Raw genomic sequence first — 18,343 nt, forward strand, 5'->3', positions numbered from 1 at the left:
AGATTTAACACTTTAAGTGTGTTTGATAGACCTAGAGAAAGATCTCGTATCAAGACATTTCATGTCAAAAACGTCTATATCGCTCATAAATTGCAAAATAGTGAAAAATGGCAGAAATGATGATTTATTCTGAAAAACAGTCGTACCTGCAGCAGGCTGCCAATCTGCCATTCACACTATTATGCTTATGAATTGTTTGTCAGATTTATCAAGAAAATTTAGTTCATAAATCAAGATTCTATCATAAGCCTGATACTCGTAAAAGACACACATTGAAGATGAAAAGTAGATAGTGTCTAACTTGCTTATGCCAGATGGAGTCAAATTATTTAAGAATCGCGACTGATTGATATCAGATAAGACTATTATCTCAAATCTCGATCTGCTCAACTTCCAAGAGGTCAACAAGACCAAGGATTGTAGACAAGATCCGTCTAGCAAGTAATTTCTTTTAGTATCTCTCAATCAGTATTCGAAATAACAGTCACAGATTCCATCATTTTTATAGGTGCGAGCAAAAAAAAAAGAAAGGTACATTGTTAGATCTTGTCATGAGCACCAACAGTAAGACACTTGAAGCTATTAAATACACTCGAGGCAACTTGAGTATCCTCAACCAACTTGTATTGCCTCACGAAACTCTTTTTGAAACTGTTTTGAACGTTCAAAATGGTCATGCAGCCATCAAGACCATGAAAACCCGTGGTGCTCCTGCAATTGCTATTGTGGCTGCTTTATCCCTTGCTGTGGATGTACACACTCGTTCTGAAAATGGTGAATTTAAGACTGTGGACGAAGTAGTTCAATTCTTGCACGAATCCCTTGAGTATCTCAAGACATCTCGTCCTACAGCTGTAAACTTATTTGATGCTGCTGCTAAATTAGAAAACTTGATTCAACAAACAGCCCAATCAACTCAAGATCCTCAAGTCGTTGTGAATGCTTATATTGAAGCTGCTGAACAAATGTTGGTAGACGATGTGAAGGATAACAAGAACATTGGTCAATTTGGCGCTGATTATATTGTCCAAAACGTCAAGGATAAAGAGAACATTAGTGTCTTGACACACTGTAACACAGGTTCTTTGGCTACTGCTGGATGGGGTACTGCTTTAGGTATCATTCGTGATCTTCACAAGAACGGCAACCTCAAACATGCTTATTGTACTGAAACCCGTCCTTATAACCAAGGCTCTCGTTTGACTGCTTATGAATTGGTCTATGAAGATATTCCTGCTACTTTGATTTGTGACAACATGGCTTCTGCTTTGTTGAAGCAAAACCCCAATGTGCAAGCTATTATTGTAGGTGCCGATCGTGTGGCTGCTAATGGTGATACAGCCAACAAGATTGGTACTTACCAACTTGCTATTACAGCCAAGCATCATGGCATCTTGTTTATTGTCGCTGCTCCCTCTACCTCAATTGATCTCAAGACAAAGACAGGCGATGACATTGTGATTGAACAACGTCCTGCTGAAGAATTGGTGATTGTGAATGGTATTCGTGTCCAAGACAACGAACCTACTTCTGTCCGTACAGCAGCAGACAAGATTGGTGTTTGGAATCCTAGTTTCGATGTCACACCTGCTCATTTGATCTCTGCTATTGTTACTGAACAAGGTGTTGCTACCAAAAACGGCGATGTGTATGATATGGCTTCATTTTTAAAGTAAAATAAAAAAAAGGCTTTTTATTTCTTTTTTTATTTTTCTCATGTTATTTAACGGAGACGACGAGCTTCACGTTCAGATTCCAAAAGACAGAGAATGTCATTTTCACGGACAGGACCCTTAACGTTACGGATGATGGAACGGTTGGTGTCATCCATGAATTCAACGCGGACTTGAGTAACACCACCACGAGAACCAGTACGGCCAAGAACCTTTGTAACTCTGGCAAGCTTAACGGGAGTCTTTGAGGAGTCCTATAGAGAATACATGTTTAATACAGTGTTGCTTTGAGTCATTGCGTATCAATCATGATGGATCGAATGTCTGATTAAGGTCATGGTGAAAGTGCAAGTTGGTATCCAAGTCTCTTTTTCTCTTTGTTTTTTTTTCCTTTGTCTATCCACCCATCCATCCATCCATCTATCTATCTATCTATCCATTCATCCATCCGTCCATCCATAGAGTGATACACAATATCATGATGTACTCACCATGATAATCAAATAAGTATATGGATTGAAAAGGAAAGAAGCTTATTCCTTGCAGACGCACACAATTGATTTTACGCCATTTTTGCTCCTCAGCATGAAAATTACAAAAAAGGAAATTATTTTTTATTTTATTTCTAAAAATGATCAATACTTGTCTCGATATCTACCAAGTCTTCTTTAATACGAGCAACAGTAGTACCAATTTGCTTTGTGATTTCCTTTTGTTGTTCAATAGATAAACCTGCAAATTCAAAGATCAAATCACCATCTAGAATAGCTTTAGTTCGATTGGATGCCATACGTTGCTTGGGTCCTTTAATTAATCGATAGGCTCTTGGGTTCAAACCAGCTACATGCTGAACATTATTGACTAATTGGCCATAGAGTGTACTAAGACGCTTAAACGTCTTTTCTGAAATAGGCGAAATGACAGAGATAGAGCCACTGAATGTACCACAAAGACAAAAGTGGCGACGAGTGTATTCAAATCCTTTGTCGGTCTTTTCAATCTGAGGTAAACGAACCATAGTTTGGACTTGAGAACCCACATGAAAATCACCACGTCGCATTAGTTTTTGACCACCAAAGGATTGTAAGTCTATAGGATAAGTATATACCTTACAACAAGACACTTACTAAAAGGTGCATATTGATATAAATCAAGATTTTCATTAGTATCGCCTACAACCAAATACAAGGATTTGTCGTCAATAATAAAATCAACGCAGCCTACTTCAAAGGATTGATAGTCTTTGCCCAAAAGAGACAGTTTAGCTGGCTCAAGCTAGATGTGTGTTTAATACTAGACCAAATAATAGACGTTCACTTACCTGGAACCCTAAAAACCAAATGGACTTTTGTGCATCTCCCAATAAGATAAAATTCTTAATTGAACTCATACTGGTCACATAGATTTGGACATCAATAAAAGCAACACCCACTAGACTCTCATCATCTTCCAAGCTCCATACAATCACTTTAGACCCAATACAAGAAGCCAAGTGGCCACTGACATTACACATGGCAGTCACAGCACCTTTGACATCTTCTGTATGTAAATGCTTGAATTTGTGATTTGTCTGCGGATTGTTGGGTTCAGGTACAACTTCAATAATATCATAGATGCGAATAGAGCCTCGCATGGTTGTATCTTCACCTTTCAAATAGCCTGTTCCAACCACCATAAAGTGTTTGCGACCTGTACTTGTCTGTTTAGACTCAAGGGCTGCACATTCAAGTGAAAAGCATTGTTCGAATTCTTCAAATACAACGGTATCTACAATTTCCCAAGTGACAGGAGAAACCATGATCATAGAGAATTTGTCTACTTGAGGCAGGAACTCACTTGTATTCTCTTCTTTCTCTGGCACTTGACCCTCTGCTGTTTCTTCTTCTATATGTACACGCGCAGGTTGAGCACTTGAGACAACCACAGCATAGACACGCATGAAAGGATGATATTCAATCTTGTGAGGTGTTCTGCCCAAGGGTATCTTTTGCAATACCCAATCAAGATCATAAATCACATTGTCTGTGCGCAATTTACTAAGTCGAACGTTTGATTTCTCATCTACTGTAATGAAACCATGTTGACAATTGACATTATGGAATTGAGTGAATCCAATGACCGGATGTTCTGTCTTCATCGGATGGACACGCACAAAACTTTTACAGGAATTCATTAGCCAGGCAGGTTGAACACCTGCTACAAACACACCTGTATAGCCTGCTACATCACTGAATGGAATCAAGCGTTTTTTATGATGTTTGTCGAGTTTTGGTTGTTCTTCTTCATCGTCTAGATCCAAGCCTGGAATCTCAAATTCATCAATGATTTCTTTTCTTTTGGCTGCTTGTTTTTCTGGCTTATGAGACACATACTCATGATGTACACGCGAGAACCGTAAGGCAAGTCGATCTGAACTATCTGAAGGTACAAAACTAAATGCCTTATAGATGATGATATCGTTTGAATCGGTACGCGCTACCAAGTGAGGATCTTTTCTTTCTTTACCAATATTGGTCAACAAAAGTTCTTTAATCACCGATCGAGGTTGACTAGGCTTTTTCTTGTCTTTGTGATCTGTGATGAGTTCAGGCAGGATATCAAATTGAGAGCATACAAAATGTTCTTTGAAATCAGGTAGACTATAGATATACAATGTCCCATCGTGTGTGTGCAGCACAGCCCAGAAACTGACGCGTGTCATTTCATTCAAATTACCTTGTAGACTGACATTGGTTTCATCGACTTGAGTTGTCGTTGTTGCTTGATTACCATAGAGCATTTCATCATCATCATCCATGTCTTCTCCAAAGACACTGATGGGAGCTGGGGTATTTTTGATTTCATGGTCCAATTGGTCACCATACAAATCCATATCCACTTCATCAAATTCATGCATATGTCGCTTAGGATTCGTCTGTGGTATCTCTGTGGTAGCCTTGCGTTTCTTTTTCTTGTCTGCTACTGTGGTAAACAAACCTGAAGTATCAGCAAATATACTGGCCATGGAAATAGGCATCTTGTGGACATGAGAGGGTAAAGAGATGGGGCTCACTTCCTTCTGTTGCTCGTCTCCTCGTAAGACCACTATTTTATTGTTATCCAGTGTCAATAAGATATAAGGATCACGAATACTGGCATCCACAATTTTAGACCCACGCATAGGAATAGTACGGAGTCGCTTTCCTTTAGGTGTTAATATCATCACACCCGTCGCATACACTTGGACAATGCGAGTAGCATCAAATAAAGTACTGACAGCAATGGTGGGTCCTCTTGTATAAAAGCCTGTCTTGACCAGTTCCTGTAGTTCATCCCCTGCAGACAAGACCATGGTACTTTTTGATTTACTGATAAACAACAGCTTATCCAAAGCCTCATCAAACGCATGGTCGTCTTCCCATCGTGCATTGTCTTCTGAACCGACAGAAGACCGTCTATCCAACAATTCTTTTCGACACTTGATGGACCAAATGGCCTGACTGTCTGACTGAGTAAAAGAGAATGAGGTTTGAGGATGGATATGTCTCTGAAAGACAGATAAAGCGCCATTTTGGCCATGGCCTGAACAACTGACTAACTCCAAGTCTGGTATACCTTGAACCTTCTGTTCTGTGTTTTGGTTGCTTTCGACATCACCCATGGACATGTCAAGAATAGGGCCTGTGTTAAGTAAGGTATCACAGACTCGAAAAGTTGGCAAATGGTTCCATTTGATCAAGAGAGAGTCACCTACACGACTACCCAAAAAGAAATATTCATTTGGCTTGACATGAGTGACACAAGAAGGTACAGTAGCATAGGTTTGGCCAGTAGGATTCACTATTTCTTGGATCTGCATACCTACTACTTTACTACCATCCAGCTTCATCTGGACAATAGCCCAATGACCATTCTGCATGAATATCAAGCATCGATCACGACCATAAGCAAGGGCTTTAGCACCATCCAAAGCAAGTCCCAATTGAATGAGCTTGTCATCATAGATCATACCAGGAAACTCAGTGATCTTTTTAGCATAACCATTCACAGCAACACCTACACCGGGAGAGCCTTGAGAGACATGCAGGAGTGAATTGGCAGCAATGACCAAGACACCCGTCACAGGTTTAGGCATTGCGACCAGTTTAAGACAGTCATAAGGGAGTTTGTCAATAGAGTAGATGATAGGATAAATTTTGGCTGTCAGGTCAAGAGAAATGACCACAACAGACACTGTATCTTTGACACTGCCTAATCGACTATGTAAGGTATGAATATTTCCTGTTTTTTTGTGTGTGTGTGTGTGTGTATGTATGTGTGCTTACCCTGTCCAGGTTTGTTCTGATTGAAATAAAATGGCCAATGTAGGTTCATAATAATCAGATAAAAATACCATATCAATCACATTCTGAATACGTGAATCAATTGTCTCTAAATCAATTAAAAAACTAGGTAAATAAGGCCATTTTCTATGTAATAAAGTGAGTTAAACAATGCATAAAGGATGTACTTTACTGTGCTTCTTCATCTTCTTCTACATCGTCTTGTCGTTCGCCTAACTTGTCTGCTTGTCGAAATGGTAATACAGCCAATTTGTTATCATAAAAGTTTAATACAGCACATCGTTGTTGTGGATCAATATGAATGTTGGATGGATAAGGGTTGTTTAAAAACTCTTTTTTATATTCGTCTCTTTCATAATAGTGAATAGATACTGTCACAATAGCATTTGTTGCAGGGGACCATTCTAACAAGGACATCTACAGGTGAAATGTAAGCATACAAAATGAAAGATGTCATCTTACCTTGGCATCACTGAACCCTAACAAAAGACTATCACATCCTTCTTTTCCTCGAGATGAATTGGTTCTAACAACACCCATGGTAGCAATTGTACCATTCAGCTTGTATTGTGCGACTAATTCAAGTCTGCCTAAGCTTGATCCTGCTACATCTTTTTTTTGTTGTAAAGGCTTGAGTTTGGGAAACACAAGAGACTGTTGCATGTCAATAATAATGTATATTTATACTATGGTCATGTTTACCACATCTTCATTCTCATTAAGTCGTTCATTGGCTAGCTCTTGATCTCCTAAACTATCTTCGTCGTCATTGTCTTCTTTAGGTTTTTGTTCTGGCAGATATTCCACAAACGCATAGATCTGGAGTAAAGAAGCTTTGGCTACAACTAGATTGATCGCTTCAGGACAAGTGAAGTGACAAGTTTCTACCTGTTCTACTGTTTGAGGAGGAAACAGCTCTTTATAGATTGCATAAGCTGACATGATTATCTACTTAAAATGCTGCAAGAGACAAAAACGCGAAATAAGGATAGAGAAGAGTTGTCTTTTAAAAAATCAGCCGTCACAGCAGATACAAAAGGGTCAAGAAGTCGACTTGCATACGACTATTGTTCATCATGAGTTCTCAACACTTTATACCACCTGTGGTAAAGAAAGCAAATACATAAGCATTATGAAGCTCACCTTGTTCTGTTAGAACTTTGGCATGATAGAAGAAGACTTGTATCGTTCAGGTCAACCGAATGAACTCAATTTTCCTTTTCTAGAGAAACTTGGACTTAAAACCATCGCATGGCTTGCACCAGAAGAACCCAATCAACGATTGTAAGCTATTGTAGTTTCAATATTGTTGTCTTACTCTGCTGTATATAGTCTAGACTTTATTGATGACCAGGAAATCCAACTTCATCATCTAGGCGTTGTTTCATCTGTCAATGCATGGGATCCTATTACAGAAGAAGCCGTACTACAAGCCTTGGATTTAATATTGAATCCTTCAAACTATCCTATGATTATTATGTGTAATTTAGGCAGACATCGAACAGGTAGTGTATGTCTCGCCTACGGGTTGACTGACTTCATGCTACAGGCACTATTGTAGGCTGCATGAGGAAACTTCAGCGTTGGAATTTAACCAGCATTTTTGAGGAATACCGCCGTTATGCAGGACCAAAAGTGCGTCTATTGAATGAACAGTTTATTGAATTATTTGATACAGATCTGGTTGCAATTCCTGCAAATAAACCCAAATGGGGCATTTAAATAAGTTTTCTAGGAGTAAAGATCAAGGGATCATTGTTGGGAGCGGCAATGGCGCCTGCAAGGTATCGAATAGGCATAGGAGGCTTGCCGCTCTTTGTCTTGATATCAAAGTGTTTGAGCAAATGAATCAATGAGAGTTGAATTTCTTGTACAGCAAAAAAGCGACCTAGAAACAAGCATATGAGCTCATTGATTATCTTCAGTTCAAATCTTACCTGGACACAAATGCTTGCCCATACCAAAAGGGACAAAGTCTTTACTAGGTGCAGTAGCTGTCTTATCCATAGACATACGAGGATCCATATCTTCTGGCTGGGCACGAGTGACATTATTACCAAAGTTCAATTGACGCAGATTGGTATACACACTTTGTCCCTCAGGTGCAATGTAACCATTATGGAACACAAAGTCTTGCATAGCCTTTTTGGCAAAAGCCAACTTATCGGCACCTTGTTTGAGTACTTCACGGATGAGGTTGTTCAAAAACTTCATTTCGCTCAAGACCTTTTCGTCTATGGGTCTATCGTCAGGAATCACACGTTGGATTTCTTCTACCATTTGTTCCATAAGATCAGGGCGGTTCAAGAGATAATAGAGACAGAAACTCAAATTCATGGAAGTGGTATGAACAGAAGCAAAGGCAATCAATAAGACAGCATTTGCAATTTCATTATTAGTAAATGTTTCTGCAGTACCGTCTTTTGAAGTATATCGATGTTCTATTAAACCTTGTAAGAAATTGACGTCCATATTAGCATCTTCACCAGCTTCTTCGGCTTGTTTCATTTTTTCACGACGAGCAAGGATCACAGGCACAACATACTTATACATAACTTGGTGATGTTTGCGAACAGATTGTAAATAAGGCAAAATGAAACGATGAAGACATGTAGGGACAGCCAAAAAGATACCGACATTGTTACTAATATCACCTGTAAATTCAGCAAATGTCTTGATCACTTCAGGGTTTTCTACAAGTTCTTTGCCGAGTAAAGTAGGAATACTCATGTAGGCTACAAAATGTTGAAGGAACAGACTGGGTTCAGTGACAATAGTGGGTTTGTCTTGACTGAGTTTCTTTTCGACAGCACGCTCAAGGCCGCGTTGAATGTCAGGAATATAACGAGGCATTTTATGACTAGCCAAAATATTTTTGATAATAATGGGATTGACATGAAAGCCAATATCCATCGTCTTTCTGTCAAATACATAATGGAAATGAAGGACCTCTATACAGAAAAGAATAAGTATATGGTTACTTTAGGTTACTTCATTACCTCGAAGAATACCATGTTCAATGGATAATTCGGATGAATCGGCTTTCAAACTTTGCTCAGCACACTTGCCATTAGTAACTGTGACTGTTTTACCAAGATAGTCAAGACGATATATTTCGCCATATTTATCGTTACACCAGTCGAGAAATTGGTTTGGCCAAAGCATCACAAATAGCGTATGGCCAACAATGGGTAAACTAAAAGGGACTTTGGGAGGCAAATTGCGCTTTTCAGTAGCAGACTTGAGAAATCCAATTAAACGATAAAGCGTAAAGAAAGAAATGGCACTCATCACAGCCACTTCGTTTCTTGAGGAGTGAGAATAGACATCTACTAATTTCTGAATGGCAGGCGCCCGTTGAACCAAATCAATGGCTGCTTGAATAGGTGTTGATTTGACAAATTCAGTGAGATTGTTCATGTATAGTATAAGAAGAAAATAAAGGGGGAGGGTAGAAAAAAGGGTGTAAAAATAATCTCGGCGCCTCAAAATATATAAAAATAAAAGTTAGGAAGGACAAACAGAACAGAGTTCTGCACCAGACTCCGTCCTGCTATAACAAAGTCAAATCGGCATTGAGTTTGACCTGGCCAATCAAATGCCTTATTAACATGGATCGAGATAAGTTTAAAGGGTTTATCCTATTTTATAAATAATAGTTTATCATTTGGAATGATGGGCAACATTATGAATTCGATTTTTCGCCTAAATTTAAGACTGTCTGTGGATCTTGGTGGAATGCTGAATATAACAAATCTATCTATATTCTTGTATTATTGATATAGAATCAACTGTTAAATTTTCATGTTCTTGTATATAATCCTTAAGGGATTTTTAACAGAAAAATAGACAGCACTATGTCACTGTAGCAAATTCGTGTTAAAATATACTTAAAGGTAGAAAAAAAACGCAACAACATCTGAATTGAGAAGAACCTTATAAGAACATGGTTATTTTTTTATCTTTTTTGTACCGCTCTTACAATATGGTTTTTACTGTAGTTCGAATACGCGCAGTGTATTTTATAGTCTTGACAGCACATTTTGTGTTTGTTCATACCATAAAAGAATGGTATTACCCGCAAACCACAAATTTATTGAAGAATCAAGGTACATTAGAATGTTTCTCGGCTGTTGTACAGCCATTTTGATATTCACAAAGAATCTATTAGATAAAAATGAAATGAAAGCTATTTCGAAACTACTCAAAAAAAAATGTTCTTTTTCTTCTAATCGTACAAAAACCAATCTTATGCTGCTTCTGCATAAAATTGTCTCTAAAAGTATACATCCAATAAATGTAAATGTAACATTAAAAATCAATTTTCGAAGTATTTCCCGATACCAGGAGAAATGTAATATTCAAAAGTGAATTATGACTTATTCTTTTGTTTTCTTCCTTTATTGAAATATTGTTAGTATAGAAGCGGACTGTGCTTCCGAAAAATCCGAATTCGGGTAGAAAGTTTATACGATCTTCTTCTATTCTAAACAGCACTTTTTACAACGCATTGGGCTAATGTGTGACAACATGACTGAAAAAAGAATGTAGGACAGAAGTTTTCGGCATATTTGACTTGTTTTAGAAATAAACAAAAAGCATGTTTATGCGCAATAAAAACAATGATTATGTATTGAAAAAAAGAGTCTAATGCACTAGATTAAAATTAAGGATTTCTTCTTTCGGGTGATTGCCATAACCAATCGTCTATTATCTGATCTTGACCAGACTGCGACATACTATGTTCCCATGAAGGACGAGCTCTGTTTGGACTTATGGGCTCATAGTTTGGATGCATGTCAACTCGAAAACTATCATGGTGTTGCATTGAGGGAGGAGGAGGAGGTGACATACTGTGTGGACTCATGCCTTGCAATGGAATATCATTGACTTGAACATGGTGTTGCTTTTGTTGTTTTATGGCAGATGAATCCATCATAGAGAACATGACAGGTTGGTTGCTATAAGGATCTTCAATAGCTACATTATGTTGAGCAGCAGGAGACATAGGTCTGCCCGTACCAGCGGAAGACCCAAAAGGCATGGTTTCACTCGAGACTGAATAAGGATGGTCTACTGTCATAGGTGACATGGCTCGCATAAAACCACCTGAATTGTTAATCGTACTGCCAGATACGATGTATTTGCCATCAGGAGATAGATCATCCATGCCTTTGGTAGTTTCATCAATAGTGTAAGTCGTGTTCTTGCTTTTAAATTCAGAGGCTTGATGTGTACGAGGATTGTTAGAGTATTGGAAACTCGACCTACTGTTAGAAGATTCAGTAGCTGCTTTAGAATATTGAGGTCGGGAGTGGAAGATGGAGATCTAAATTATACAACGTCAGAAGAAAAACCCAAAGAAAAGTTACTAAACATACCAAACAAAGCCAGAGGAAGATGACACAAACATTTAAATTGGCCATGAGACAATCAACAGCAAATTTGTTGGTATTGATCACCATAGAGGTCAAACCATCAATACAGAGAATAATGACAGAAATAGCATAAGATGCTAAAACAATAGAAATAGCAATATTCATGTCTCTGAAATAACTGAGTTTAGTTATAATGGCCTGATGACCAGGCGTGTTCTTCTTTTCAGATAATGCAATGATACGCTTAAAACGAAAATGCGATCGAATGCCTAATAAAGCAGCAAGAAGAGCTAATAATCTTATTAGTCTTATTTTGAAACTTGGCAAATTTACCTTCAACTCCATAAGCAAGTTGAGGAATAGCTTCTCTTTTCGATATGTCATTTCTGTAAACCCATTGAAGGACAGGAAACATGGCCATGCTAGCAAGTGCCCTATAAATGGGATTTAATAACAGGAAGTTGAAATAAATTAAATGCACGCACATACCAGACAATGTAAAATTTGAACTCAAATGAACTCATAAAACTCTTTTTGGCGACAGTGTTTGAAAGGTAATTCCAGAACGATTGTAATAAAAAGAAGACACCCACTTCTAATGAGAAGGTAACGCATTCAACATAGTCCATTTGCTAAAAAGGATTAAGGTTAGTACAACATCAATGTGTTTTTTATTTACCATAAGTAAGACTTGGTGCGAAGAATCCCACATTTGAAAAGGCTTTGTAATAATTTTTCCATGGTAGTCAACAAATCCTTCATTGTATTTAACATAACTAGATGCAATATCTAAACCAAACAATGAGTGACACATGAAAATTATTTGTTGCCTTTTACCCCACATAAATTGCAATATTAGCATCAGTATCATCAGTATGGTAGTAATCGTCTTTAATTCACCCGCAAGAATGGACTTAAGACTTAGGCATTTAAATTTGTCACTTCGATAAATGCTATGAATAAAGTAAACACTAAGATAGATCCAAATAGCACAACGTTCTGTATACAAAATTAATATGCATAGCTTATAACAATGACAGGGTTTTTACCTAGATAAGAAAAATCACTATTTTTGTATCAATGTGAGTAAGGAGAGAAAAATAGAGGGGGAGGGCATTTTACCTAAGATGAGTCATTCTTGAATTGAAATAAAGTAAAGAAAGAAAAAAGGTTTTTCTGGCTTCTCTTTCTCTTCTTTTTAAACTGTACCACAAAATCGAGCATATACAGTGTATAAATTTTTTTAAGACCAAAACCGATTTGGTGATTTTGTACGACTCAAAAAGAAGCTTCAGCATACACGGGCTCTGTTTCTAAAAAGAGAATTCATTTATACGGAGTTACAAGGAACCTTTCATTTTTTATTTTTGTCTTGTTTTTTTTCTCTTCTTTTCATCTCTCTTTTTTTTTTTTTAATCAAAAAAATTATTCCAGAAAAATGAAACTCAGTTTACTTCTCGCATCACTTTCAGCTATGCTATACACTTCCATGGCATTCAGTGACGACAATAGTGTAGGTCTCTCGAAAAGAGATTCACGAATTCCTTACTCCAACTTGCCTTCAACAACATGTTCCACACCTTCCACCTGTAGCAGCCTTAGTGGCACTGTCAGTTGCCGTTGTAGCGACCTTATGACAACCTGTATCAACAGTGCAGGTCAATACTGTTGGGGTTCTACTACCTTGACATCCACTTCATGTCCTAGTGTTCCTGATTCATGCAAATCAACCTTGACAACCACTGCTACATGTCTCTGTAACTCGAGCAATGTTCTCTGTGTTGATCAGTCCAATAATTATTGCTATGGTACTATTAGTGGAAGCAGTGTTGCTCTTGCTACTGTTCCTTATGCTCAATCTTCTGGTCAGGCCTATAGTTATAGTGGTAGTGTTTCTGCTAGCGCTTCTGCTAGTGCTTCTGTTAGTGCCTCTGCTAGTGTCAGTGCTAATGTTAGTGCTAGTGCTAGTGTCGTATCTTCTGCTGCTGTTACTGCCGCTGCTCCTAGTACACCTGCCACCATGTCTATTGTCGGTGCACCTTCTAACGCAGCCACGACCTCTTCTACACCCAGTGCTACTTCAGGATCAAACAAACTCACTGCATCTTCTTTATTTGCTGGTCTTGCTGTAGTTGCATACATGGCTATTCATTAAGGAGAATCACTCCTATTTCATTATTTTGATTTATTTATATATCAGCATATCATATAGACTATTCAATGAACAATAAAATCTATGTTCTATTATCAGCATGCAAATGAACACAAAAATATGATTTAATCATATTTTAATTTACGAAAATTTCTTGTGCTTCTCTATCCTCAATGACGCCAAGCCCATGGCACATAAATAGAATAAATTACCGCACAAAAAAGGGGAGGATTTTTTTTTTTAAATATCAGTAAAATGATCAAATTTCATCATTGATCGTATTGTCCAATCAGTTAAAGAACTGACATTCAATATGTTATCAACCTATGTACAGGGTTTAGTTTTTTTTTTTTTTTTTCTTATCACATTTTAATCTGTATGCTGTCTCGACTCTCGACGAGTTGTCTACGGACAACAACAGCAACAAGACATGTTTGGCAATTATCATTAAAAAATCACACTTTAAGTCCTTTACATAAAACTGTCTTTCGGGATCTGACCACGACTCAAAAACCGTTTCCTATATGCCACCAACTACCAAAACGAGCTTTCTATACAACAAAGCAAACACCAAAGACTACATTGGATAAAAACATAAAGCCTATTTCTGAAAGTGTTTCTAACAAAGCACGAAATGCTACTGATTGGGCCATTATTAAGCAATTAATGAAATATATTTGGCCAAAAAATGATATGGGTGTCAAGTCCCGAGTTGTCATTGCTTTATCTTTACTTGTGGGTGGCAAGGTAAGTTAGACTTTGAAATTCGATTGTATACCAAAAAAACAGAGTAGCTTTTGAATGTACAAGTGCCTTTCTTTTTTAAAAATGTGATTGACTCTTTAAATGTAACGATGCCCGAAGATGGTACTTTATGGACTATCTGTGGTGCTGCTATTATTGGTTGTAAGTAAAGAAAAAAAAACAAGCTGCTTTTGTTGATGAAGTTTATTAGATGGTCTTGCTCGTTTGGGTGCAAGCGCTTTTCAGGAACTTCGTAATGCTGTTTTTGCTGCTGTAGCACAAAAGGCAATTCGTCGTGTGGCTCTTAATGTTTTTTCTCATCTTCATAAACTGGATCTTGGATTTCATCTTACTCGACAAACAGGTGGACTAAATCGTGCAATTGATCGTGGTACAAAGTAAGTACATACAACAATAATAAGAAACAATGATTTATGTATGTACTTTTTAGAGGTATAAGTTTTATGGTGAGCTCTATGGTATTTCATGTTTTGCCTACTGCTTTAGAAATCAGTATGGTTTGTGGTATTTTGGTAAGTTTTTGGGTATACCATACAAAATGGATATTTAAAGGCATGTAGGCTTATAAATTTGGTACACCTTATGCATTGGTTACATTGGGTACGATTGCTGCCTACACAGGCTATACTGTCACTACAACTGCTTGGAGAACAAAGTTTAGAAAACAGGCCAATGCCGCTGATAATGTGGCTGCATCTAAAGCTGTTGATTCATTAATTAACTTTGAAGCTGTTAAGGTAAACAAAAAAAAAGGGGGAGTGTAGACAACTGATTTAAACTTGGGTATAGTACTTTAACAATGAAAAATTCGAAGCTGAACAATACGACAAACCCCTTCAACAATACGAAAAGGCATCACTCAAAGTAGCTTCTAGTCTAGCCATGCTGAATGCAGGCCAAAATGCTATTTTCAGTACTTCTTTAACCATCATGATGCTTTTATCAGCCCATGGTGTGCTCAATGGCACAATGACAGTAGGTGATGTTGTGATGGTCAATCAACTTGTGTTTCAATTATCCATGCCTTTGAACTTTTTGGGTTCTGTCTACCGCGAACTTAGACAATCTTTGATTGATATGGACACTTTATTTAACTTGGAAAACCGTGCTCCTCTTGTTCAAGATGCTCCTGATGCTAAAGAGTTTGTTTTCAAGGGCGGTGAAATTCGATTTGAGAATGTCAAATTTGGTTATCATCCTGAGCGACCTATTTTGAATGGTGTATCCTTTACTGTCCCTGCTGGTGCCAAGGCTGCTTTCGTGGGTCCCAGTGGCTGTGGTAAATCCACTATTCTCCGACTGCTTTTCCGTTTTTATGAGCCGCAATCAGGCAATATCTATGTCGATGGTCAAAACATCAAGGAAGTAACCATGGACAGTCTTCGCAGAGCCATTGGTGTTGTTCCTCAAGACACTACCTTATTTAACAACTCTGTTTACTACAATATCAACTATGGCCGTATTGATGCTACCAAAGAAGATGTTTATGAAGCTGCTAAACGAGCCCGTATTCATCATGTGATCATGTCATTGCCCGAGAAATACGATTCAACTGTTGGCGAACGTGGTTTGATGTTATCAGGTGGTGAGAAGCAACGTATCTCACTTGCTCGAACTATTCTCAAGAAGCCTCGTATCTTGTTTTTGGATGAGGCTACTTCTGCTTTAGATACACATACGGAACAATCTTTATTAGCCAATTTTAGAAGTATTTTACGTGAAAGTGGCATGACCAGTCTTCATATCGCTCATCGACTTAGAACCATTGCTGACGCAGATAAGATTTTTGTACTCAAGAAAGGCAAAGTAGTCGAGTCTGGTAGTCATAACGAATTATTAGCAATAGAAGACAGTGTCTATAACAATATGTGGATAAAGCAAGAAAGCACAAATGCTTATTTTGATGAACTGGATAAACATGAACAAGACTATAATCAAGACAATGATCGAAGAAAATAGATGTACATAAATAAAAAAAAAAAAAATTTTTTTCATTTTCTTTCTTATTAAATAAATGAGACATTTTGTCAGATCGCAAATATACACGCTGTAAATTAGGTGATATTATGGCTCCAGCGCGCGTCGTCATGTCTCCCAAGACTAAAAGCCAAGGAAGGTTGATCGTTCACAGAGCCAAGAAAGCTATCATCATTCATTCCATAGTTAGGAAGATTTGTCTAAAGAAAAAAAATTTTTTTCATGGCCATTTTATCTTGCTTTATATAGCTTTTTTTTACTCTTGCGGAACTCAAAAAAGGACTGTCAAAACTTTAAAACATAAGTCACGAAACAATCATTCAGGAACAGACTTGAGTCCAAAAATTGAAACCAGTTGGATCTGATTATAACCAAGCATTGCTTATTCAAAAAGATACTTGGAAAATAAATATAACGAAAAAAAAAGGACAGTGTTCTGGATAGTATCCACCCCAAAAAAACATCTTTTTGCTTTGTATAATGCCTACCACTACCGCTAGAAAAAAGAGTGATGATGCACTAAGTTAAATAATGGTACTACTTGGCGCATTTGAGACAAGGATCTTTAAGTTTAGTGCATTGCACCAAGTAAGACAAAACAACATTTAAAGAAGTGCATTGTTAGATCATATTGCAGAAATACATGGGTAAGCTTCTCTTCCATAACATTATATGATCCTTATCGTCCACATATTTTACATAAAAACATAGATACATATTACATTTATGAATGGTTTAAATGGCTTGTTTTAATTATTGAGATGCATGGATGTATGAATAGCTATAGAAAGAATCATCATATAGACGTGATTGAAAGATCACATCCTGAGAAAGCACAACCACGAACCAAAAACAGATCTAATCCAAATCACACTAGTATCAACTTTATTCAAGAAGCAAGTGAGTGCTATAATTACTGATTGGCAAGTTCTATTTGGATCCCAAGCACTTGTGATGAATGAACAATAGATTAGACTAAAGGAAGAAAAGGTAAAGAAAGAGGTCAAGGTGTCAAAGAAAAGAAGTAAAAAGAAAATGAAAATAAAGACTGTCAGTCAATGAAACCCTTTTGACTCTGTTGTATTAAAAAGAAGTACTTTTCCAGCATAAAGCGCGGTTACTTTTTTTTTAGAATACAAGTACTTTGCCAAGGAATCCAAAAAAAGTACATGCCCAACAATACAACATGATTTGCTTCTTGTCTATTTGTTGACTATCAGGTACACATAATAAAGAGTTTTATTTCTTTCTTTTTGTCATGCCATTCGTTATTTGTCAACTAACTGACCAAAAAAAGGCATCATGTAATCTACTTTTAAGAATATATCTCTGCCCTCATATCCTTCTAAAATCCACTTCATTGCGCAAACAAATGATAAAATACTCTACATAAGCCTATCTATTTTTTGGGAGTAAATACATTTGTATTGCTCTTTCTTATTGCTTTCATCTGAATATCAACTATCACAAAGATCCCTCCCAGATATGTCCACCAATCCACTGTTCTATTTCTGAGTAAAAGATGTCTCAACTTGGCGTCCAAATACTAAGTATCACAAAGAGTTACTTGGCGCTTGGTACAATGCACCAAGTGTGCATCGGGATTAAAATCTACTTGGTGTCCTATGCATCATACTTGGAGCATTGCTCCAAAAGTTTGGCGGCAATGTACCATTTCCAGGGATCAAGCAGTGTGCATATTTTACTGTCAAGTGTACAACGAGTCTAAAGTTGCTAAACTGACGAAAAGAATCAAAGAAATGAAGGATGTTGATTTATGTTGTTTAGAAGGTCCTACCGAACTTATTTTGGCGTCTCTCTTGTCTATGAAGTCTTATACTTTAAAATATCGGCCATATTCCACAGCTCTCATCGAAAAGACCAACTCCAATGAGAAAAATAGAGAGAAAGTATAGCTTTTTATAATAAGAGGCCTGCTGCTCTAATAGAATCAACATTCTTATATATTCTACTTTATTTCCTCTAAGCAATGTTTTGTTACCAGTTTTAGTAGATCAAGTTTATTCACAAATAGAACTGCAGCCAACATAGTAATTTGATCATGGGATATAATAT

General features: G+C 37.3%; 8 protein-coding genes across 8 annotated transcripts; 4 read left to right on the forward strand and 4 right to left on the reverse strand.

The window, feature by feature from the left end:
* The first annotated feature begins 230 nt into the window (after positions 1-230).
* On the forward strand, positions 231-1,987 carry B0P05DRAFT_203906 (S-methyl-5-thioribose-1-phosphate isomerase). Its single transcript, XM_051573212.1, has 3 exons — positions 231-258; positions 315-441; positions 491-1,987. The coding sequence occupies exon 3, from the start codon at positions 552-554 to the stop codon at positions 1,674-1,676; it is 1,125 nt and encodes a 374-aa protein (XP_051432377.1). The 5' UTR covers positions 231-258; positions 315-441; positions 491-551; the 3' UTR covers positions 1,677-1,987.
* Positions 1,720-1,928, reverse strand: B0P05DRAFT_552721 (ribosomal protein S28e; the record flags this gene model as incomplete). The annotated part of the gene is made up of 1 exon (XM_051579500.1): positions 1,720-1,928. A coding segment is annotated over one exon (205 nt), but the record flags the coding sequence as incomplete, so codon positions are not given.
* A 20-nt stretch (positions 1,988-2,007) lies between the features above and the next one.
* Positions 2,008-6,985, reverse strand: B0P05DRAFT_552724 (CPSF A subunit region-domain-containing protein). The gene is made up of 7 exons (XM_051579501.1): positions 6,698-6,985; positions 6,458-6,649; positions 6,168-6,412; positions 5,978-6,121; positions 2,995-5,911; positions 2,801-2,948; positions 2,008-2,762 (listed from the first exon to the last, which is right to left on the reverse strand). The coding sequence occupies exons 1-7, from the start codon at positions 6,935-6,937 to the stop codon at positions 2,299-2,301; spliced, it is 4,350 nt and encodes a 1,449-aa protein (XP_051432379.1). The 5' UTR covers positions 6,938-6,985; the 3' UTR covers positions 2,008-2,298.
* Positions 6,975-7,819, forward strand: B0P05DRAFT_203920 (putative tyrosine phosphatase family protein). The gene is made up of 4 exons (XM_051573213.1): positions 6,975-7,101; positions 7,152-7,279; positions 7,328-7,500; positions 7,545-7,819. The coding sequence occupies exons 1-4, from the start codon at positions 7,072-7,074 to the stop codon at positions 7,715-7,717; spliced, it is 504 nt and encodes a 167-aa protein (XP_051432380.1). The 5' UTR covers positions 6,975-7,071; the 3' UTR covers positions 7,718-7,819.
* Positions 7,674-9,502, reverse strand: B0P05DRAFT_598766 (cytochrome P450). The gene is made up of 3 exons (XM_051583183.1): positions 8,995-9,502; positions 7,933-8,946; positions 7,674-7,883 (listed from the first exon to the last, which is right to left on the reverse strand). The coding sequence occupies exons 1-3, from the start codon at positions 9,413-9,415 to the stop codon at positions 7,714-7,716; spliced, it is 1,605 nt and encodes a 534-aa protein (XP_051432381.1). The 5' UTR covers positions 9,416-9,502; the 3' UTR covers positions 7,674-7,713.
* Positions 9,503-10,661: 1,159 nt separating this feature from the next.
* Positions 10,662-12,002, reverse strand: B0P05DRAFT_475436 (uncharacterized protein; the record flags this gene model as incomplete). Its single annotated transcript, XM_051574838.1, has 5 exons — positions 10,662-10,975; positions 11,123-11,324; positions 11,377-11,540; positions 11,707-11,807; positions 11,863-12,002. 5 exons carry the CDS (start codon positions 12,000-12,002, stop codon positions 10,662-10,664), a joined length of 921 nt encoding a protein of 306 aa, XP_051432382.1.
* Positions 12,003-12,770: 768 nt separating this feature from the next.
* Positions 12,771-13,632, forward strand: B0P05DRAFT_552729 (uncharacterized protein). Its single transcript, XM_051579502.1, has one exon. The coding sequence runs from the start codon at positions 12,812-12,814 to the stop codon at positions 13,526-13,528; it is 717 nt and encodes a 238-aa protein (XP_051432383.1). The 5' UTR covers positions 12,771-12,811; the 3' UTR covers positions 13,529-13,632.
* A 747-nt stretch (positions 13,633-14,379) lies between these two features.
* Positions 14,380-16,249, forward strand: B0P05DRAFT_580757 (P-loop containing nucleoside triphosphate hydrolase protein; the record flags this gene model as incomplete). The annotated part of the gene is made up of 5 exons (XM_051582040.1): positions 14,380-14,431; positions 14,481-14,667; positions 14,721-14,802; positions 14,851-15,027; positions 15,080-16,249. 5 exons carry the CDS (start codon positions 14,380-14,382, stop codon positions 16,247-16,249), a joined length of 1,668 nt encoding a protein of 555 aa, XP_051432384.1.
* Positions 16,250-18,343: the final 2,094 nt, after the last annotated feature.

The sequence above is a fragment of the Gilbertella persicaria genome (assembly GCF_025201335.1).
Source record: "Gilbertella persicaria strain CBS 190.32 chromosome Unknown B0P05scaffold_36, whole genome shotgun sequence".
Taxonomy (NCBI): domain Eukaryota; kingdom Fungi; phylum Mucoromycota; class Mucoromycetes; order Mucorales; family Choanephoraceae; genus Gilbertella; species Gilbertella persicaria.